Here is a 22,986-nt window from a genome sequence, read left to right as displayed (position 1 = left end):
TTTCAGGTATCAGATAATATCTGATTTTAACTGAAATATGAATTAGACCAAAGATTTCAAAGTAAACTAAACTCTTCTTTTTTGTTTTCTGAAACTAGACTCATTAACCATTTTTATGTAACTTTGGTGTTGGATATTTTTGAGTATTTTGGAAAAATTTAAGTAATTTATTACTACATATTTTTGGTTAGTTCGGATATTTTTGGATACTCGTTCTATTTTTTTGGATTACTTTGGATATTAGGTAAACCATTATCTAAGCTGAATCCATAAAAAAAACATAATTGAATTTGATCCAAAAGTTAAAACACACATTAATAGAGCTTACGAGCTTATTACTACCAAAAATTCGGAAACCTCAATCCGAATTTAAATGGTCACCATAGTATTCTTCTGGGAAACTCATCAAGAATAATCAAGCTGAATATAGAGTAAATTAGTCATAACCAAACTCGATCCTATTCAGCTTTTTTTTCTGGTTCGTTCTAGTTTGTGTTTTCAGGTTTGGATAAAATCCCTAACGTACATAACCGACAGAACATGTGCATATCCTTAAAAACACATATAAAAGTGACAAATACAATGTCATAAACTTATAATAAATAATTACAAGAAACCCAAAAAATCTAAAAAGCATGAAGAATTGTATAGCTCTATTAACACCAGACTGAATTTTAGGCCGGATACACCCAGTTTATATTAAAAACACATATAAAAGTGACAAATACAATGTCATAAACTTATAATAAATAATTACAAGAAACCCAAAAAATCTAAAAAGCATGAAGAATTGTATAGCTCTATTAACACCAGACTGAATTTTAGGCCGGATACACCCAGTTTATATCCCTAAAAAAATAATATAATAAACTTCTCAAATAAAAGACAAAATTAATAACCATGTCATTATTTGGTATATTTAGAAAAATCGAAATGATAAAAAATTTAAGAATAAAATAAAAATTCTTCCAGAAATTCTTCAAATGGCAGATATTGAAGGGATTTTATAGTCGGAAGCGCAAATAAATGTCTCCACAACAGTGAAAAAATTACCATATATCAAAAGATAATTTAGATTAATGACAGGACGTAATGCTTTATCGACGGATCCTAGAAAGAAGAGTCGAACTATACAAAACAAGGATGTGCAGAAAAGAAGAAGCAACTGAATCTACGATGAGAACCATGGATATCCATAAAAGTCTATCACATTTACATGCAGAATGTAACATGTTGATTTGGACAATTGAATGCATGAAGATTCTACTACATATTTCGGAAGTGGTGTTTGCAATAGACTGATCTCAATTGATAAAGATGGTGTCTAGAATGACCGGTTTTCACAACGTATATGGAAGAATTCCTATGATGTAAGCGTTTCTTCCTCACCTTTGCAATCCGACATGTTCTAATAGCAAAGAAAACAATAGCTGACAAATTAGCAGGCAGTATTAGAAGTCTGTCATCAGCTATGGTTTATGTCGATTCAATTTCACCGTTTTGGCTATCGAGTTTAAGTTCTTCTTAATTTAGAATAGCTTCTTGTTAAAAAAAATCATATTCTTCAATAAAAATTTATACTTCAAATGAAACTTAACATACAATAATATCAAATATAATATCTCCTATGTTTTCTAAGTACTTTTACTAGTTAATAATAATAAATTACAAAATTGAAAAATTAATCGTATTTATTAGAGTATTATAGATATAAAATTATTGAAAATTGGCAAATATAGAAAATAATACATTAATTATCAAAATTAATATGTTTTTTTAATATATAAAAAATATAAAAATATATCTTTTAGGAAGTTTTTTCTAACCAACTTTTTTTTTAATGGTCGTACAATGTAATAATCTATATATAATAGCAAACTGAATTTTAGGATCTGCTCACATTATAAAAAAAAGGAAGATTTTCTAATAAAACAAATTAAACAAATTAAGACAATATATATACTTTAGGGGAAAAGATGTAAAGCCCAAGTAGAGTTAAACCGCCGCTCTCTTGTCGGAGATTCCAGAGTGAATTGGGAATAATAGCTCTCTCCAACTATCTTGGAACCCTAATTTAACAACCTCTCCCTCCCAAAGAAACATTTCTCTCGCTTCCCACACAATGGCGACAGAAGCCGCCGCCACAACCGCATCTAAATTCCCAAAACCCGACCTCCTTCCCATCCCACAACCACCCGACTTTCATCCAACCGTTCTCATCCCCTCTCAAAACGACAAGCTCCGGTTCTGGCACCTCATGGTCGCCGGTTCGATAGCCGGCTCCGTCGAACACATGGCCATGTTCCCAGTCGACACCATCAAGACCCACATGCAAACCATCCGCTCGTGCCCCATCAAACCCGTCGGCATCACCCAAGCTTTCCGTTCGATCATCAAAACAGAGGGCCCGTCTGCTCTCTACCGAGGCATATGGGCCATGGGGCTCGGCGCGGGCCCGGCCCACGCCGTCTACTTCTCATTCTACGAAGTCTCCAAGAAGTATCTATCCGGCGGGAACCCTAACAACTCTTTAGCTCACGCGGTCTCGGGCGTGTTCGCCACCGTGGCGAGCGACGCCGTGTTTACTCCGATGGATATGGTTAAGCAGAGGCTGCAGATAGGGAAGGGGATGTATGGAGGGGTTTGGGATTGTGTGAAGAGGGTGATGAGGGAGGAAGGGTTTGGTGCTTTTTATGCTTCTTATAGGACGACTGTGCTTATGAATGCTCCGTTTACTGCTGTTCATTTCGCCACGTATGAGGCGGTTAAGAGGGGTTTGAGGGAGATTTCGCCCGAGTTTGTTGGTCGCGGAGAGGAGGAGGAAGGTTTGTTGGTTTATGCTACTGCTGGAGCTGCAGGTGGTGGCTTGGCTGCTGTTTTGACCACGCCGCTTGATGTTGTCAAGACGCAGTTGCAATGTCAGGTAAGATTTGGAATCTAAACAACTGTAACTCTAGTGTAAAAATCGGTCTAGATGCACGCCTAGTCCGCAGATAATTTTTTCAAACGGTCTAGGTGTTTGAAAAGTCGCCTAGATGTCCGCCTAAACAATAATCTTCTATAAGACAACTAACCACCGCCTAACGCTTTTTAGGACATTGCCGAGAAACCAAGGTATAGTTATGCTAGATGATGTGTGCAGTTATGTAGAGGATGTAGCAAGCTTTGTGATTATGAAACTTAATTACTGAGGTAGAAGAAAGATGAAACTATCGGTGACTATAGGATTAAAGAGTATTAGGCTTTGATCATTTGTGGAATAGAATAGTTCTATAAGCGATGTCTATGGTGATGTTTCAGGGGGTGTGCGGTTGTGACCGTTTCAAGAGCAGTTCTATAGGCGAAGTGTTTCGCACGATAATAAAGAAAGACGGGTATAGAGGACTTGCTAGAGGATGGCTACCAAGAATGCTCTTCCATGCTCCAGCTGCTGCCATCTGCTGGTCCACTTATGAAACTGTCAAATCATTCTTTCATGATGTCAATGGCGCAGCAGCTTGAAGACCATACACAAACATGCATCTGGCTTGTATCTGCTTTGCCTAATTCAGGTATACTGATTCTTCATAGCGCTGCTGGTTCTTAGTGTTGACACACTAGCTCGTTAGAGAGATCTCTGTCTGTATACTAGTTTGTTTCCATGCAATAATGTTGTCTGTTTGCTTTGTCGTTAGAAAATTTTGTATTTTTTTATGAGATATACTAAGGGGAATAGATGAGCTATAAAGAGTTTGATTCACAAGGATAAATATTTAATTTCTTTGATAAGATCATCCAACACAATGACAAGTGTCTTTGTACAAAGACTTGTTCAAATCAATAATGAGAAAAGATCAATCACATAAGACTCAAGAGTCCACCACTTGGGCAACGATAACAGTAACATCATCAAGCTTCCCTCCTGCAGAACCAAACATCAACTCAGAAACTGCTCTTTCTGTAATAAATTAATAATGGAACTGTTAAATTTTTATACCTGTAAGCTTCATTCCCAATGCCTTCTTCCAGAGAGGAACATCAAACCCCTGTGTACATGGGAGTCAGAAGGCAAACTGAAAAAATCCATTATTGGGTTTGATTAAAAAACCTACCTTGGCTCTTGCTTCCAATGCATATGGAGACTCAAAGCCTGGATCTCTTGAATGGCTACTCGCCACTTCAGCTAGTAATCTCGCTGTAATAGTTGTACCAAAAACAAATGTCACTTCTAAACTATAGACTATATACCAAGGCAGATAGTTAATTTATATAGAGTGCATACATGATTCTGCCACATCTGTATGTTTGGTCACTATATTAACAATCTCATGATCAAATACGTTATCGAAAAGCCCGTCTGAACCCATCACAATCACGTCTCCTTTCTTTACTTCCATTATGTTAAACTGCTTGAAAGTAAGAAGAAGAGTGTTACAGAGGGACAGTACTAGAACAAATCATGAAGATTGGTACAATTTTGTTTACCGATGCATCCATATAAGTTTGAGCAGAGCCTTCAGAGCTTAGTTGGAAGGGACAGTCAAAATAATGCTCTTGTGGAGTAGTCGAAAATATGATCTGACCTGCAGAATGAATGAGAATGAAATCAAAGTCTATTCCTCCAAGGTTGACCACTGAAACAATCTATAGTGTCTCAGGTTACAGAAGGATAAGAAGAAAAAGAACCTTCTCGGAGAAGCTTAAGTCCACAGTCTCCAACATTGCCTATTTTCAGAACACCAACTTCCTCAAGCATCGCTACAATACTGCTTCACCAATAACCCCCACATCAAGCTATCAAAACATGGCTAAACAACCTTAGAAGAGAATAGCTTGTAATTCAAATCTCACATTGTAGCAGAACCTCTGGAAGTAGTTGCGGTGTGAGCTTTGTCAATGAGGAAACCAGGATCATATCTCACCTGTGTCCAAAGCGTAATCAGAAAACCACAAAACACTCAAAAGATAGATTTAAGACTTTGACAAAACTAACCTCTTCGTCATCAACTAGACGAGAAGCATTAGCCATGAGCTCTTTGGAGAACAAGGAAGGATCAACATCTTGTTCAGCCCAGCTGAGATTAAAAGAGATAAACTTTATCAAAAATCAAGATAAACCCATAAGAACTAAAATCAAATTTTAGCATAAAAGCAAAGAAGTTACCTGGAAACACCATCAGCAACAGCTATGACACCACCTCTGTAGCTACTTACAAAGAGAGCATCTTCCCCACCTTTCTCTATCTATAAAAGGTCGACCACTAAAAGGTCTATTTTCAATCTCTCATAACTCCCTACTAAACACCCAATCTCTTTTCTTTATTACACAACCAAAGAAGAAACACAAGTACCTTATCTGGATGCGGGATGGCGTGAGCTCCTGCCGACAGAGAGAGTCCAGACCTAAAGGAAATTTTCAACATATTGACAAATGGGTTCTCAGTGTTCAGACAAAGTAAGTTCACCTTAACAAGGTTGAGGGAAAGAGAGCAGACCGAAGTGGTTGGAGTTGTGATGGAGCACAGCGACAGAGCAAAGGAACGCGAGTGGAGTTTGATAGATTCGGATGCGAGAGACGAAGCGAAGAGCTTACCTGAGGAGGAACCATCATTCTTGTCATCGGAATCGCCATTTCCTGCAACAAACGTCTTCTTCTTCTCTCTACTCTGTTTCCATCATGTGGCTGTTACTTTGTTAGTTTTGTATAGATTAAATGAACAAATAAAGGATTGTTTTAGAGAAGACAACAAGCACCAGTGGTCTAGTGGTAGAATAGTACCCTGCCACGGTACAGATCCGGGTTCGATTCCCGGCTGGTGCATTAAAAGAGCTGTGATGATATTAGGCTTTAGCGATGGTTGGGTCCATCGCATTCCTCTGATTATTCCAGATGTAATGCCATTTGACTGAGCTCTTGATTTTTTTCTTTTTAAACCTTTTTTGTGATTATATAAAATCAGACTTATTCTCCATGAATTTAGACAATTTTGGTAAAAGAGAGTTTTTGTATTTCACTTTTCCGTGTTGTCAGCTCTCATCACAACTCGGATAGGACATAAAACCCAGTCAGTGTTGTAAACTTGTAATATATTGACATTTTAGTGCTAAAGTAAACTGTGACATGAGCAAATGAGATCTGATCCTTAAAAGCTAAGAATCAATCTTGAAGATTCATTTAGGGGGGTTATTGGAACATGAATTTCTGTGGAATTTGATGATTTTAATAGTTGACAGGATTTTACAAGTTAACTAGATTTAACAAATTTTATCAAATACTTTTATATAGATTTTCATTACTTGTGTATAGAATTCTATTGGTTATTATTAACTTTTAAAGTAAGAAATTAATGGTGATAGAAAAAAAAAAGAAAATGATTTCAATTAAGGCAATTCTTAAACAAATTTTAGAAAAGTTTTTGTCACAAAAAAGTTCTCAAGAAATAAAATGACCAAAAATTTTAATTTCTACTTCTTACATTATAGATATATAAATAATAAAAAATAATAAAAATATTTTTTTATATAATTTCGAAATATATGTTTTAAATTTGAATTTTGTAAAAACAATTTGAATTATAATTTTTGAAATGTTTTTTTTTTAATTCGAAAGTGCTTTTTAAAACAATTTTTACAATTTTTATTTTAAGTTTTTAATATTTGTTTTCTATTTTTTAAGTTATGAATTGTATTATGTTAAAGTTGTGATTTGTATATTATTTCATTCTTCAATTTGAGTTTTTGTATGTGAATGTATTTTATTACATTAATTACAAAAATCTTATGGGTATAGATGATATTCTCAAAATTGAGTACTATGAGTAAAAACAAAGAAAATTTACATCCCAATAACAATAGATTTTAATATAATCTTAAAATCAATGAAAACTAAACTTTTCCAATAACAAAGGATTTTGAGTGAAATTTAAAAATCATCACCCCAATAACAATGGATTCTATTTAGATTTTAACAATTCACGAACCAATAACAATAAGAATCTCAAAATTTAATGATTCCTCTAGAATTTTTTGCCCAATAACAAGTGTCCTTGATCGTCTTTAGAAAGACTTGCCTTCATTAACTGTAGTGTCCTTGCAAAGAATCGAGCGAACCTCCACAATCGATCTCGGAGGCTTCAAGTCTTGCTCTCTCAACGAATCTCCTAGTAGCTTTTGCATCTCTGCTGCAAATGTATCGTCTAGTATCTGCATGTATGCACCATTTATATAGTACAAAAAAAAAGGTAAAGTCTTAAAGTCATGCAATCAAAAGTAGAGGGGGCCTTACAGAGACAGCAACTCTAGAACCCTTGTACCAAGCTCTCTTCTCTTTTTTGTTCTCCAAAAAGCTTAGAACAATCTGTCATGGGCAAGAGAAGAAGAGTCAGCTCTCCCCCAGACAAACAAAACTAAGGAGACAATATTGAAATAGTTACCCATCCCATATGATCCCAGTATCCTCGGGACAATGCGATGAACACATCCGTTGAACAAACGAAATGTAGATGATTCACTGTGTTGGTGAGCTGCTCCTTCAGCTTTTGCATTTTTCTTCTCATGTCCGATTCTCCAACACTTTCTTTAGAGTACTGAAGAATCTTCTTCAACATTGTCTCCTTTTTTAGTTTGCTCTAAAAAAAAAAGAATAGCCAATTACAACATAGACATTTTAATTATGGGACTAGGATCTCAAAATATTCAACAAGATTACACAAAAACATGGAACTCACATTTTTTACGAGTTTTTCGACTATAGCTTGAACGTAACTTCGAAACTTGGCTCTGAGCATCACTGTCACCTCAGAAAGACGATCCCCAGCAGCTGCGTTCCTAGATCCATCAGGAACGCATGAAGACCATGCTTGAAATTGAGCCTCTATATCAGGCCCTAGAACATCAAGCATTCTCTTCACAGAGTTTAGTAGAATGCCGAGCTGCACCACCAGATAAATAAACTTTTCAGCAAAACAAACAAATCTTTCTTAATTTAAGGAAAAAAAATGTTGGAAACTCTCACCTCATCCGGAACTACATATGAAACCGCAGATCTTTTGGTTAGGTATTTGACATACTTGAAGCTTAGCTTTTTTGGAGCTGAGTTTTCTTTCAGAGGTGATAAGACATCTGCATACCGCTTCTCCAGAGCTTCCACAATTGCTATTTCAACATCAGCTATGGCCTATAAAAAACACAATTTATGTTGTAGCTTATAAACATGCAATGGAAAATCTTTTCACAGTTGCCTAAGGCCTCAAAGAACCGCTAAACTTACACTCTCCAGAACGTAAATATATTCCGGCCATCTAGAAATGATAGCTTGATAGTCTTGAATGGTTTCGTTCAGCCTGGTGTACATTTCATCAACAAATGGGGTTGCTGAATGTTGTGTCCCCACTCCGCACCATTTTACCTGATTGAATTGACAAGTTTTGTTAATGGACACAAAGGAGTGAGTCAGTTTCTCAATGATGTGCCATAAGCTGATAACACCAAGAGTATGGAGCAAAAATATATATTTTTTTACTTCTCCACAGTTTGGTTTAGAATTGAAGAAAGGCACACAGAGAAGCCATATGTATACCTTATCAAGTTTGCATGATTCAAGTAAGTAAAGGCGTCTATTTTGAATCCAAGTCATAATATATAGGTGGAACAATTCTTTTGCATCAACACCAGCTTGGATAGGACTGTAAAATAAAAACATCATACCAGTCAAAAACTATGACAACAATTTAAACAAAAAAAAAAATCAAATACTCTATATGACTTACCGGATGTTCCAGCTGGAAAGGTCACGTTGAAAGTCTTCAGTTGCAATCACAAGCTGTTGAACTGCTGGTGAAGGACCAGACGGTGGACAAGCAACAAGGAAGGTTCGAAGTCTGTTGCAGAGATCAGTGCTATATATGGATGCTGACAGGTTTGAAAGGTCAATAAAGCTGCATAAAACAATATAACAAGCATTGGGCAATCAACACCTGCAGGAAGATGCTACAAGACCCTTTCATATCAATTATTTGGAAATAGTTGAACAGAAGACTAGCTGAACATAACTTTTTCACTTGCATACTAACCTGGGAAGTATATTTTGATTGTGGATCTCAATATCAGTATAAATCTCATTCTTTACATTCTTGCAGACCATAATCATTTTATGGTAAGCAGCCCTTGAAGAAGGATCCCAAAAATTGGGATCATTGTTTTTTCTAACAAATTCATCTATCTCACCGATGTGCATTCTAGATCTCTTCTTTGCTGCTACCTATAAAAAGCATTGATGCAAAACAGATGAAGAAAATTTAACCAAGAGTAAAGTAAGGCAATAGAGAGGGTGTACGCTTTACTTGGAAGTAATGACAAAGATTAGTCTTATCCTCTGGAGACAAGACATCATGCAGAAGCATGTACAATTTAACAGCGGGAGCGAGTGCTGGCGCTGGAACTCCTGTTGCAGAACTGACTACATCTTTTATTCCAGAGAAAGAAGACTCCTCAAGAGATTTGTAGTTCTCGAAGACCAGCTTCAGGATCTGCTCGGTTTGGTCCTTGATTCCATTTAGGATCCGATTCTGTTGAAAAAAAAACGGAGATTGATAAGCGGTTGAGAAGAAGAAAAAGCATTTGTATGACGAGACTACTATGCTTCCACACACAAAAAAATCAAGAAAAAATATATCAACAGCAAACAGAAATAACTTGATATTTGATGTTTAAATTTTCAATGTGAACTACAAGAAGTCCACCTCTGTCATTCATCATTGCATGCACAACTATGAATACAATGGTGAATAACATAGAATTATTGCTACTGTGATGCTCAGACTCAGGTATTTATGATCAAAGTATATAAGCTAACTTTGGAGTTAAATCTTATTCTTGGCTTAACTTGAGACAAGATTCACACAAAACCAGAAAAGGGCAAAGAGAAAATAATATATATGATACCTCTTGATGACTCAAGGTGGCCTTGTCATTTCCTTTCATGATGACAGGTGTTAGCAAGTCATGCACCAAATGGAGACAGTCTGAGGTCGGTGTAGCGACATCCATCACATAGGTCAAGTATCTTAAAACAACAAAACAAGATAGAGAAAACGGAGTTATAGTATATCTCTCAAATGATAAAAAAATGAAAGAAGAATAATAGAAAGTGAATACGTGTATACCTGAGCTTGGTGTAGACATCTGAAATCCCATAGTAGGAGGAAAATTCTTCCAAAAGCCATTTCCATGAACCATATAACAACAAGTTTCTTTGCTGGAACCACTGCATTTTCAAGGCCACTTCCAAGACTAGGTCATATGCGTCTGTTTCCGCAACAGAACCACCCTACAGGAAGGTGAGACAAGAAAATCAATTCACCGAAATCTTCTGAGCACTATACAATGAGTTTTATATATATATATGTGTGTTCAGACACATAATCTGAAGAGGATACGCATACTTCAAACAGAGGATATATTTTCAATGAATTTGAGGAACGTTTCATTTAATGAACTTAGAGAGGAGCTGAATGTACGTGTGCATAAGCTCTTACACAACCATAAGCTCCCATCTTGTAATAAATTAATAACCATTATAAAAAAAAAAAATTCTGATTAAAGTTATCTAGTTACTATCAACAAGAGAAGAGGTAGTTGTTGTTACTATCAACAAGCTAAAAGTTGCTTAAAGAAATGGACTGCTGGAGTGTCTCTCAGTCTCCTACAGAGAGATGCCAATTCACTTAGAGGAAGCAAAGAAAAAGAGAGATCATCACAGATACCAAATATAATTAGAGAGAGAGAGGTAGCTAACACACCTTCAAATGGCTATTATCATCAGAACTTGCTGAATAGTCAATATAGAGCTGGAGTTTTCCCACAAGTTGATGTCCTGGCTCACGAAATACAGACCACCAGAGAAGTTTCTCATCCTGTATGCATTCTTCATTTAGAAGCATTAATTTGATAGGTACTAACAAATGAAAAAGGCAAGTAAAAATGACTCACGGAATCTTCAGAAAACTTGGCTAGCTGGACAAGCGCACGCCCAAATTCCTTCCCGTTTGGTTCAAGTATTTCAACAATCAGATCATCTCCATGACTATCAGGAAAGCTGTTGAAATTACATGTACTTTGTGAGACACAGCATATATGGCAAGTTACCCGTAGTGGATTTGGGAGAGGGGAAAGAAAGTCAGATATATACATATATATATATATATAATAAGTACATACAAGACATGCCCTTCATCGGATCCAGGTTGCATGATAATGGGGTCATCTTCAGTTAAGCTTTTCAATCTTAACCTACACGTGTATGTCTCTGAATGACAGAATTAAACGGATTAACCAATATTTATAAAAATTATCACACAAAAAAACATAAAGCAGTGAAATGGCGAAACATGGAACTAATATCTTCCTCACCTCGCCCACACATACTGATATATATAAATATATATATATATATATATGACATATGCTAAGTAAAGTCATACCTTGAGCATCATCATAAGACGTTGAACTATTACGTGGACTTGTGACACCAACTTTCAGGGGACAAGAAACTTGCTTTAAGCACTCTGGTCTGGCATGTACATGTCCCGGGCTTTGACGTGAAACAGAAGAACCATTTGCAGGTACACGAAGATAGTTCTTCCTTAGAGCCCGCCATCCAGAAGATATACGTGTTGAGATATTGGAAAAGTAACCCCGGGATTTCTCAAACTTTTTCAGCGATGGCTTTAAACTTGTTGGAGCATCCAAAACTGTTTCAACACGTCGTACTGCAGAAGAAGATAAAGTTCATTTATGCTTATTGGTTATAGGAGGGCAGCCAAATAAGAGCAGCAGATGGAACGTGGAATAAAAAAATTTACCTTGAACCATCATTTTGCCAGTGTTTTTGTTGGGTTTTGGTGCAACTCCCTCGTGCGGAGCTTGTGAAGATTGATTCACCCGCATTTCCTCCTCCGATCGCAAAAGGAGTTGCGTCAACCTGTATTCAGTTTCAACCCCAAAAAAAAATCTGTTAATAATTACTTTTGAGGCATGTGGATGAAAACATATCATTCGACTTCAGGTTGTATAAAGAAATATAAAATATCTACACGTCAATGATAAACTCACCCGAATGCTTCTCGTAGAAGAGCACATTCGTTTTCCAGAAACATGGGAGCCTCCATGCAACCCTTTGCCCACGCATGAAGGCAAAGTCGCACACATGCATCATAGGAAACCACTGCAAGCCATGTGCCACGAGCACTGTATCAAGGTACATAAAAAATAGGCGGCTCAATCCAACTTTGTTTACAAAACTGATTGAAGATAACGGTGGGGTTTTCTATGTTACCTTGCATGAAAAGTTGGCATCCGAACGAGATCTTGATCAGATGGCCCAAATGACTCAGAAACAGCACTAAGTCTACGGGAATACAAACAAAAACGTTAAAAAATGGTTTAGTAGAATCAGACAGAACTCATTTCACATGAAGAGCTAAAGTAAAAAAGAGAATACCTAGTAGAATGTCCAGTCTTTTTACTTTCTACACAATCGTCTGTCTTGCCTTGTGAAACTTGAACACCTGACCTTGCTGGTTTAATTTCTCCAGATTCCTCTGCTGCCCCGGAAAATGGAGGGATAACTCTTGTGTAAAATTTGTCAGCATCAAACTCCTGCAATATCAACTTAGATCATGATAAGATCAATAAAGAAAACAAAATCACATCATTGTTGTTCCACCATTATACAAGTTAAACAGAACCAACACATGCAGTTCTTCTCTGATGTGACAGACAAGCTCTAAAATATCATATCCACCACCCTGTCCACCACTATATTTTCTTCTAAAATTAAAGGAAGCCTCTACAATAGAAAAATGCCTCAGAATCTCTTTTTTTTTTTTGAGGAGTCATTTTTATTATTACTGCGGAAAAAAATCATCAAATCGTACGAAACCATAGTGGATCCAGAGTCTCCCTAGAGGACCTCACCTCGGAGCAGGTACAATAAGACAAGTTTCTTCCGTGCCTACGACCGACGTTAGTAGACACTCTACTGTTCGCAAGAGAGAAGTCGTCTGAATTTGTATACATGTCATCTTCGGAAGCAGAACCAGTGGCGTCAGCATTGGTCACTATGGCTCTGGTGACCGGTACAGGAGCTGAGGATGGTCCGTTGCCGCCACGGACCTTGGGAGCAGGCGAATTTAATACTCTGCTGGAGATCATGGTGTGAGCTTTGCTCTAAATTGAACAAACGAAGTCTTGCTCTAGAGGAGATCTCTCAGGGAGTCCACAGTTCGCGCAGTGGAGGAGACGAAGGTAGCTTTCATGGAGGAGCGAGGGAGAGAAACGATTGAAATCTGTGCAGTTCAAATTAAACTTTTGTTTGCTTTTTAGTCAAGTCTAACAGCTTCTTTTTAGTTTTATTCTCTAAATATAGAAGTCAAAGTAACCATATTTGATTTCATAAAAATGGAAACTAATAGTTTTATTCTCATTATAATTTTAATTAATTGACTTATTTATATATACTAATATTAAAATTCGAAAATAAAGACTCGAAGGATTGTTTTGCAAAAAATTTCAATTTCTTGTTAAAATCGTTAAAAAAAATTTGAACATGTATTATATCTTCCTGGATTTATAATTTTTCCTAAATTAATGATTGTCTTCATAAACGTTAACTAGATTTATTAAATATGACTTGTATGTATATTTAAAAATTATTCTTAAATATGTCTGACATCTTGTTAAATTTAATTTACATGCATATCTTTATAAATATTTTTTAATATATACATCTTTCAAAAATTTACGAAGATATTTTAAATATGCAGAGTGCTTTTATTAAATGAAGGTATCAAATTTAAGAATGTCTTTCAAAATTTTTAGAAAGATGTTATATATTTCTTGAAATATCATTGTTAATATATGTAATTCTAATTTAGTAAGATATTCGTAAATCTACATTCAAGAATGTCCTCGTAGATACATATTTATGAACAATTTCCCAAATTTTACGAAGATACGATATATATATATATACACATGTATCAAATGTCTTCCTTTTTCGAATTACTTTTTTCAATTTTTGTTTTCCAAAACGAATTTTCTTTTAAAAGAGTTTAAGAATATATTCTTGGATATATATGATATCTTTCTTAATTAAGTTTAGGAAGATTTTTCTAAATATAATATACTTCTAAATTATAAGAAGATATTATACTTATTTATGAAGGTATTTCTAAATCTAAATTAAAAAGATATTATATACATATTCAAAAATATATTCATAAACTCTTTTAAAAGAAAATTCGTTTTCATAAACAGAAACTCAAAGTAATTCAAATTAAAAAAAAAAGTTTTCAAAAAAACATTTCCCAATCTTTAAAAAATGTTTAATTATTTTTAAATATCTGTAGAAAAGGTCTAATTGTTATTTAGTGAGAATTAATTTGGTCACTTTGATTAGTTTGGGAACAATGGTTATCTGAGATTCTGAAGCCACTTCTCTTCTCTACTTTTTAGTTCTTTAATTTACAAAAGTTAGAGAATTCGAATATGGGAAAGGGGTAGAGAAGAAAGGGAATCCAGTTGGTAAGACAACTGAACCGGTGTCGTTTGTGTGCACAAGAAGCTTGGTGGGAGCATAACGGGTAGTGGTGACGTAGGTGGAGAAGCCCTTTTTTTTTTAATTGGCAGTGGAAGTTACAAAAAAATCAACTCTCTTTCACTACCATTAAGAGTTTAAGACTACCAAAACTTTGGTGAAAGCCATTATTTTAAAACGAAAAATGATTGCTCAGCAGTATCTTTATACAAAAAGTGGTTTTCAAAAATGGGAAAAGGAAAAGTAACGTTATATTTTGATGTATGTTGTTATGTTGGCTGCAATCTAGATGGTGGTGGGGACAAATCGACTTGTGTCTTGTTTTTCTACGGAAGATGCTACAAACATGTAAAGTTTCTATATATCACAACTCGAAATGTTACGCTTTTGTTTAGTTTGTTTATGGAGAGAAGCAACGGAAGAACATCTAGAAACGTGTTGAGATCTAAACAAGTGCAGTTCATTTGTTGCCTGATTGATTGATGAACACTCCAATGGTTTCAGTACACATGTGTTTCCTGCTCTTATTGCAATCTTTTTTCTTACACATGTGCTTCCTGCTCTTATGGCAATCTTTTTAAGCTCTGTCTTGTGGCTGTTGACTGATATCACAACTTCGCTCCCCCGAATTTTATCCTCTGTGTTTTTGTACTAGCCGGTGGTGGACCCGGTGGTTCAGCTTAATAGTATTTCAATCGTTGCTGTTACATAGACTAATTTAACAGGCGTGAAATACAACACATTTACTCGTTTAGTCATCCAAGCACCAGTGGTCTAGTGGTAGAATAGTACCCTGCCACGGTACAGACCCGGGTTCGATTACCGGATGGTGCATTTATAGGATGAGCGATGATGAAAATATCTTGAGCTGTGGTGATGAATCTTCGGATGTGTTATAAACCTCGCTTTAACCTGAGCTCATCCTTTCCAGTTATTTTTTTTCAATAATTTTTATATGTTGAAAATACACAATACATTTTTATTTAGTAAAAAAAAACAAATAAAAAGTTTACTAATCTCCATCCGAGTTAATGTGAAGCCAACCCAAAACCCACTGGATACACAATCTTTTTGTTGTCTATGAAGTGAACTTTGCCCTTTCATCAACTGAAACTTAAATAAAGATATCTCAACAGTGCTAAGTGTTACATAAATATTTTGATACAAAACTTTAAATTCCGAAGCAGCAGAGGGATTCTCAACTCAAGCACTTATGTTTTCGACACTGGCGCTTTTGTCTACTCTCTTGAATATCCCTGCAATCACCTGAGTGTTTGAAACACATAAAACACACAAAACTTAGACGATAACGAAGAAGAAACCTCAAGCTATAACTTTAATCACGAAGCTAGAGAAAGAAGAAAACTACCTTCCCAGGTCCCAGTTCATAGCTGCTTTTAAGCCCTTTGGATAAGAGAGTCTTCACCGTTGTCTCCCATTGCACTGGAGATGTCACCTGCGGTTTCAACACCCTTTTAAAGTCTTTTGTTTTTATCACATCAACCTCTACTGAGGATTGATTTTATTTTACCTGGCGTGCAAGTATCTTCTTGATAGTGTCTGGATCCGCATGAGGCTGTGCGTCGACGTTGGAGATCACTGGGATCCTCGGACTTCTGATCTCCGTTGATGCCAATGCAGCTTCTAATCTCGACACTGCTGGCTCCATGAAACTAGTGTGGAAAGCACCTGCAACAGCTAGACGAACCTACACCAGCCAACCACCATGTTTTATTGTAGCCTCATAACATAAGATAATGGAATTAGAGAGACTATACCGTCATGCGGGCCTTGAACGACTTAGCTTTTGCTTCAACAGCCTCGATTCCCTTAAGACCTCCAGATACTGCGTAGTTACCCTGTAAACAGAAAGTGTAATGGAATGTGAAAATGGTTTTATACAAGTGCATAATACAAAAGAATCATGAAGGAGGTATAATTTACCGGACATAAGAAATTAGCGATCTGAACTTTGTCAGCTTCTTCTACTTCTTGATTTGCTGCATCACACAACTGCTGAACTTTTTCAGAGTCCAACCCTATGATACTAACCATGGCACTCTTAGCAGCATCTGCAGCAGCCTGAAAAATGCATTTAAAAATAAAATCAAAACAGCTGTTTGAAGTTCAAATTGTAAAAAATAAGGTTCAACCTAAACTTTGACATAATCAAAGAAGGATATACAAAATGAAGTTTGTAAGATCGTACCTGCATGGCTTCTCCTCTGAGTTTTACAAGCTTTAGCCCATCCTCAAAGCTTGAGATTCAAAAGCAGTAACAGAGAAAAGACGAAAATTGAGTGAATTGTGAAAGTAACATGTTTTTTTTTTATATGCCGCCGTACATTGTCCTGATTTGGGTATCTTAAAGATATGAGGCAGTGTTGTGGGATGAACTAACCTGAAGGCTCCAGCAAATGCGAGAGCAGTGTACTCTCCCAAGCTGAGACCACAAGTGACATCGACGGAGTTAATTATCTGCTCGCCGCCTTCACGGACACGAAGCAACTCAACTGCTGCTAGACTTGTGACATAAATAGCAGGCTGAGAAAAACAATTAAGAGCAGACCATACACATTACATGAACATCATAAATAAAAAAAAGCTACATAAAAGGAGTCAAAAGAAATTTAGGAGAAGATGAACCTGGCTAATGACAGTGGAATCAAGCTTCTCTTTTGGTCCATTAACACAAATGTCAAGAAGATCATACCTGAAAGCCCCCCACCCAAATATTGTTTTATTCAATCATTACTAAATGAACAAAAGGTATCTAAGCAAGCAAAGGGGACATACAGACATACCCTAAGATGTTGTTAGCTTTGGTATACAAGTCTGCAGCTGCGGCAACACTCTGAGCCTCTTTGCCCATCCCTATTGCTTGAGCTCCCTAATATATATTTATTTATTTATTTCAAAAATTCATTCTTTGGTCAGGACTTTGCATTACAATTAGAAACCAGATAAATCTGTAAAGGTGGAGCCTTTCAATGTAGAATAATACATTACCTGACCGGGAAAGAGAAAAGCAGAGGAGGGTTTGTAATCGGCGAAGAGAGAGTCGTTGAGAGTGGTCTGAGATCCAGCGGAGACGTTCGTGGAAACCCTAGATCGGTTGACGGAGAATCCGAGGGAGGAGCCGTTTCGGGACTTGTTGAGAGATACGGAAGGAGGGAGGAGCAAGGAAGAAGAGTAGGAGGTGGCCATCGTGGTGGTGCGCAGGATAAGACAATGAGCTTTCAAACGAGGTGTACGGTGAAGCAGTGAGCGCATTCAGACAGACAAGTTTTGTAGTATCCTTTTTATAAAACAAAAGCCTAAGCGGAGTTAACGAAGATGGGTTAGATGGAGTAAGTTGAGACTTGAGAGAACCCCACCCCACCCAACTGTTTTTCTTTTCTTACATCCGATTTAAAAAAAATGAACAAATAAAAATAATTTTCGTTTTTTTTTTGTTCTGCTGGGGTGATGTTAAATATCCAAGTCATGGAAAGTGATTCCAGGGTATGACACAGATTGCGATGTAAAACTAATGATTGTATCTAATGTTCAATAAGAATATACAAAAGTGTTTGATCATGAAAGATAAGATCGATCATATCAAATCAAGAACATAAAACTCAGCGGCAGGATTGGCTTTGAGCTTTACCGGAGGTTGATAGGAGATGCTTATATCTTAAAGTCAAGCAATTGCATTTGTGATTTCGCCTCTATTAGCAATGATGGAACATGCATTTGTGACTTTTTGATATATGAGAGACATTGTCTCTCACACACTTCATGCTATTGAGCATCAGCTTCGGGGCAAAGATCGATATACTAATTTTTAGCTGAATCGATAAGATCAGATTGTACTATCAGAGTCTGATATAATGTTCTTAGATGTATTTTTAATCTAAAATCAATTAGTGATAAATAAACTGACCAATCTCTATTGTATAATAATACTTAAAATCTCTTCCACCTTTGTATGTGAAAGATTTTATCTCTATTACTGGTGCACATAAAAAAGTAATCATTCTATCTTAAATATGTGTTATTATTTTCCTTCATGTTCTTCTTAAAATTGTGTGTTGTTGCAATCTACAGAGAATTTCATATGAGATTTGGGAAAGTAAGCTAGAAGAGGATGATTATATCAAATTGCAACATAAGCTTTTCATTGATAATCTTTAAATCAGATTATATCATGACACTATATTACGAGGAAAATAACAAGAAAGAGTAGATGGAAACCAAAAGATGAACAAGTTTCAACCACAACACAGATTCAAAGACCCCAAAAGCCTTTCTGATTAAAATAAAAAAAATAAAACTAAATCCCACAAATCCTTATCCAACGGTGGAAGACTTTATTAGCATCTTGGAAGATCCAACGGTGGAGCCTGCACAGATTGCAATTGTCCTCGTCCGTTCTCAACCAAGAAAACCATAGCCAAACCCCATCCCAAATGCGAATCAATGTGACAATGCATAAACCATGCTCCTGCATTATTATAACAAAACTATGTCAAAATTCGTTTTTAATATGGACTAACTCCTTAATTCAAGATTAATAAATTTAATCACCTGGATTGTCAGCAACGAACCGGATTGCAACCCAGCCACCTGGAGGCGTACCAATGGTGTTCCTCTCCGGTGGGTCAAACAGGTTAAACCGAGCCGGGTCAGTTCTTGGGTTAAAATTTCCGAAACCGGACCCAACAACATAGAATTGGTACCCGTGTAAATGCATAGGATGATTCTCAGGCGTGACAATGCTCGTGTCTTGTAACACAATCTGAACATTTGCTTTGTACTTAAGCTTGTACGCTTTAGTTCCCTTCACGGGCTGCCATAGCCCACGGCTAACATTACCGGTGTAATCGAATTGCACCGGTGGAACGGGCGGGAAATCGGTCGTGAAGATACCGGGCATGCCTTGGTAATAAGCCTGCATGATGGAGTTTCTTCGTGGTAGCACGAATGACTGGTTGTTTATGCTGGCTGCGAAGCGAGTCCCGTTAGGACCTTGGCAACGCGGACTGTTGGGGTTGGAGCAGTTGATTAGTCCCAAACCGACGGTGAAAAAGAGGTTCTCGTCGACCTGAAGCGGTACTGGAGCTCGTTTCCAGTATCGCAGACGGTTCGTGAACGCGGTTGCGGTTGCAGTGTCGTTGAACCCAGGAAGAACCGGGAAAACCGGAGCGATCTGACCGCGGCCGCGACCACGTCGAGTTGGAGCGTTGACGTACTCCAAGATAGCGGTTGTGGTTGTGTTGTCGAATGGTGCGTTTGCGCTGTTGTAGGCACGAGCTGCCATGTAGTATCGGCCAGGTCGCTGGTTCGCGGTGAGAAGGACGTTAGTGGTTTGGCCCGGACCGATCATGATGACACTTGTGGTGAATGGTTTTGTATATGCGGAGTCGGTTTCAACCACTGTGAGCTGGTGGTTGGCGACTGAGAAGAAGAGCTCTTGGTTCAATCCAGCGTTGATGACACGGAGCTGGACGGTCTCACCGGGGAAGATCGGGAAACGAACTGTTTCGGACCGAGAACAGCGGTAGAGATCACCTGGTTGGCCGTTGATTGTGTAAGCGTCAGAGACATTAGCTGCTGCTCCTGTAAACTGTGCTTGCCTCAGAACGTCCATTGGGTTTCTATCCCACCATTCCCCTGTTCCCATGATTTACATTTTTAGTTTTGACAAAAGAAAATACAATTTGAAGTGATCCGAAAGTTGTAAGCTCTTACCGAGAAGAATTGGGATGTCGCGTTTGGGCATATGGAATGGATAAGGAGAACCGAGACGAGGGTAAATGATGAGAGCGCCGTAGACGGTGGCTCTTAGCCAGCGGCTATGAGCGTGCCACCAAAGTGTACCTTCTTGGTCTTCGATTGTGAACCTGTAAGTGTAGCTTTGTCCTGGACGGATCGGACATTGTGTTATGTACTCGGGACCATCAGCCCACGGATTACGCAGCTGTCTGATTCCGTGCCTGTCCCAAAAAACAGACCAAAATAGAGTATAAAAACAGAGCAAGAAGAGAACATATGTTTGTTGATATGATCAATTTAACTACCAGTGAATGCTAATGTTGTAACGGGCTTTGTTGATGACGGTGATTGCGAGAGAGTCACCGTTCCTGACCTCGAGCGTTGGACCAGGGAACTGGCCATTCACGGTGATGCTTTCGTGAGTTCTGCACAGCCTCTTCACTGGTTTTGGTTGGATCTAAAGTCATCCACAAAGAGAGAACAGACACGAGATTAAACTTAAATCAAGAACATTAGTTAATGCAAAAAAAAAAAATACAAAGAAGCGAGCCTACCACAAATTCACGGACGTGAAGTTCAGCTGAAGCGAGAAAAGCGAAGTAGGCAAGAAGTGCGATGAAGGCTAGAGAGGAGAACCGTTGGGAAGACTCCATTAAGGCTGTATTGTGAAGCTCTCTGTTGTGTGAGTTTAGAGGAAGGAGAGGAGTAGTATATATACACACTAAGCGGGAAAGATTAGAGCTGAAACAACAGAGTTTTATGTGAATTCGTTAGCATTTTGACAAAATTTTATTATATTTAAACTAAAATTGTACTACTATTAGGTTTAGAGTCAGCAGGAGGGAGAAAATGATATGAAAATTCGCAACGGGTTTAGTTGATTTGGTGCACCCACTGGACTGATTTGTTACTAGGATCATCTAATTCAAAGATTCATTTTAATATGTTTTTTCTTTTATTATATATGACAATGGATTAAGTTGAGAATCGCCATGCAATGTGCAGTTGTCGCTTCGACTCGGTAACAATTTGGGACTACGTAAATGCAAACGAAATATCTATGTTGTCACATATACTACTCCAGTAAGTTTTAGAGTTATTGTTGACTTACATAGCTACTTTATAAACACGGAAATTAATATTGTGGCGGGGGCTAATTAACGACTAATCACTAATCACTAATCAATGTAAATTGGTTCGTCCAAAACCAAAAGAAGTAATTAAGGAAGATATGTAGGTAACGTTCTTCTCACTCTCGTATGTGTCAAACTTTAAATTAAAACACACACAAATATACCGAACTGTGGAGTTGTTTTCATACGTTTGAATGTTCGTTGCAAATTCCATATTTACATCGCAATATTTGTTGCTAGTAATGGTGGGCATTTTTTGCCTATGGAAAATGGATGCAGCACAAATCAAATAGCAAAATAACCAAATTTGCAATTTAATCAACACAACTATATCTTGCCACTTAACTGGCTTGCAAGTCTGTCGTTTTGAATTTGTAAATGATGTGTGTAAAGGAACCAAACCTGGTTTACAATTCCCATATAATAGCTATTCTTTAGTAATCTGTATTGTTAAATTCCATGTAATAAAAAAAAAAAAATTACATGTAATATTTCTGTACATATCATAAAGCTTTTTGACTAACCCTATAAACTGATCCGTGTTTAGTATGAAACTTACCGGCGACTATAGAATAAACCTAATAATTAAGTGACAGATGGAAGATTTGGACGCAAAAGAAAATACCTATTAATAGCACCTAAAATTGACAATAATCAACCAGTGAAACTAATAATGTGAAGATCAAACTAAGAAAGAAGTAGTTCGATGGGAGTTGAAATTTATGGTATGGATTTGGTATACAAAACCATAACTAAATAACTAACCTTCAACGATTTTATTAATTTTAAACAAAACTGTTAGTTGACCTTTTTCAGTCGTTTAACATTCATGATACACCTATGCTTACAGCAGGGCCGTCTAACAGCACGCGCAAATGGAACGGTTGAACAGGGCTCCAAAATATAAAAATAAAAAATTTAAAGATTTTTCAAAATATATAGATAAATTATGGTAAGAAACTTTAAAATTTTAGATATAATGCTAAATTTAGAACTTATAATTTAAAACAAATCCGACAAAATTATTAAATTTTAAAATTACGTGATAAAATGTACGATTAATATTTTTTTTTGAACAGGGTCTAAAATTAATTTGAGACGGCTCCTCGCAGTAAATCGCACCTCTTCTATATTTTATTTATGTTTATAAATAAAAATAAACTAGATGGTTGATCAATGCTTTATGTCTTCCGTTATTGTTTAAAGAAACATAAGATTATGTAGAGTTTTAAAAGACAGCTCAGACATTTAGATGTCATGCTTCATGTTAAAGGACAAGCGTACATATCCAATTGGTTAATTGTTCAACGTTGACTATAATAGTGAGGAGTAACGACAATCAAGCTACTTCATATACTAACTAAAATTAGTTATGTACATTACTTAAAATTAAGAAACTATATAATTATCATTATCGATATTTAAGTAAATCTGCATGTGTATTAGGACAACTTGAAAAATCACTAGCTTAATTAAGGGTGTTATTGGTTCAATAATTTTAATGGATTTGACAATCCAAGC

General features: G+C 36.7%; 5 protein-coding genes and 2 non-coding genes across 8 annotated transcripts; 3 read left to right on the top strand and 4 right to left on the bottom strand.

Annotated features, from left to right (window-relative positions):
• Window positions 1–1,988: 1,988 nt before the first annotated feature.
• LOC106453654 (mitoferrin-like) lies at window positions 1,989–3,765 on the top strand. Its single transcript, XM_048780853.1, has 2 exons — window positions 1,989–2,923; window positions 3,301–3,765. Exons 1-2 carry the CDS (start codon window positions 2,123–2,125, stop codon window positions 3,499–3,501), a joined length of 1,002 nt encoding a protein of 333 aa, XP_048636810.1. The 5' UTR covers window positions 1,989–2,122; the 3' UTR covers window positions 3,502–3,765.
• Window positions 3,717–5,717, bottom strand: LOC106451438 (probable protein phosphatase 2C 26). Of its 2 annotated transcripts, none has more exons than XM_013893368.3 (11): window positions 5,475–5,717; window positions 5,331–5,382; window positions 5,144–5,223; window positions 4,973–5,054; window positions 4,831–4,901; window positions 4,666–4,745; window positions 4,465–4,562; window positions 4,262–4,385; window positions 4,092–4,174; window positions 3,977–4,025; window positions 3,717–3,901 (listed from the first exon to the last, which is right to left on the bottom strand). In XM_013893368.3, exons 1-11 carry the CDS (start codon window positions 5,609–5,611, stop codon window positions 3,849–3,851), a joined length of 909 nt encoding a protein of 302 aa, XP_013748822.2. In that variant the 5' UTR covers window positions 5,612–5,717; the 3' UTR covers window positions 3,717–3,848. The 2 variants fall into 2 exon arrangements, with proteins under 2 accessions (XP_013748822.2, XP_022575058.2); XM_022719337.2 differs by having other exon boundaries at window positions 5,144–5,240; window positions 5,475–5,637.
• Window positions 5,718–5,729: 12 nt separating this feature from the next.
• On the top strand, window positions 5,730–5,800 carry TRNAG-GCC. The gene has a single exon. It is a non-coding gene; the product is annotated as a tRNA-Gly (tRNA).
• Window positions 5,801–5,806: 6 nt separating this feature from the next.
• Window positions 5,807–5,893, top strand: LOC125609715. Its single transcript, XR_007339864.1, has one exon. It is a non-coding gene; the product is annotated as a small nucleolar RNA snoR114 (small nucleolar RNA).
• An 890-nt stretch (window positions 5,894–6,783) lies between these two features.
• On the bottom strand, window positions 6,784–13,504 carry LOC125609416. The gene is made up of 21 exons (XM_048780852.1): window positions 12,955–13,504; window positions 12,479–12,636; window positions 12,314–12,385; window positions 12,091–12,225; window positions 11,841–11,959; window positions 11,460–11,747; window positions 11,197–11,284; window positions 10,969–11,074; window positions 10,779–10,892; window positions 10,143–10,306; window positions 9,922–10,042; window positions 9,321–9,545; window positions 9,051–9,238; window positions 8,748–8,915; window positions 8,558–8,663; window positions 8,249–8,386; window positions 7,994–8,155; window positions 7,707–7,910; window positions 7,413–7,607; window positions 7,265–7,336; window positions 6,784–7,182 (listed from the first exon to the last, which is right to left on the bottom strand). Exons 1-21 carry the CDS (start codon window positions 13,189–13,191, stop codon window positions 7,036–7,038), a joined length of 3,207 nt encoding a protein of 1,068 aa, XP_048636809.1. The 5' UTR covers window positions 13,192–13,504; the 3' UTR covers window positions 6,784–7,035.
• A 2,169-nt stretch (window positions 13,505–15,673) lies between these two features.
• Window positions 15,674–17,906, bottom strand: LOC125609415 (malonyl CoA-acyl carrier protein transacylase-like). Its single transcript, XM_048780851.1, has 10 exons — window positions 17,585–17,906; window positions 17,380–17,465; window positions 17,222–17,288; window positions 16,977–17,119; window positions 16,785–16,833; window positions 16,520–16,657; window positions 16,354–16,434; window positions 16,107–16,283; window positions 15,945–16,031; window positions 15,674–15,841 (listed from the first exon to the last, which is right to left on the bottom strand). The coding sequence occupies exons 1-10, from the start codon at window positions 17,846–17,848 to the stop codon at window positions 15,779–15,781; spliced, it is 1,155 nt and encodes a 384-aa protein (XP_048636808.1). The 5' UTR covers window positions 17,849–17,906; the 3' UTR covers window positions 15,674–15,778.
• Window positions 17,907–18,708: 802 nt separating this feature from the next.
• On the bottom strand, window positions 18,709–21,044 carry LOC106454895 (laccase-3). The gene is made up of 5 exons (XM_048780850.1): window positions 20,887–21,044; window positions 20,638–20,789; window positions 20,309–20,553; window positions 19,145–20,230; window positions 18,709–19,061 (listed from the first exon to the last, which is right to left on the bottom strand). The coding sequence occupies exons 1-5, from the start codon at window positions 20,983–20,985 to the stop codon at window positions 18,931–18,933; spliced, it is 1,713 nt and encodes a 570-aa protein (XP_048636807.1). The 5' UTR covers window positions 20,986–21,044; the 3' UTR covers window positions 18,709–18,930.
• Window positions 21,045–22,986: the final 1,942 nt, after the last annotated feature.

This window comes from Brassica napus, chromosome A5 (assembly GCF_020379485.1).
Source record: "Brassica napus cultivar Da-Ae chromosome A5, Da-Ae, whole genome shotgun sequence".
Classification (NCBI taxonomy): domain Eukaryota; kingdom Viridiplantae; phylum Streptophyta; class Magnoliopsida; order Brassicales; family Brassicaceae; genus Brassica; species Brassica napus.
The sequence above is the reverse complement of the archived record's forward strand: the minus strand, read 5'-3'. Positions and strand labels throughout refer to the sequence as shown.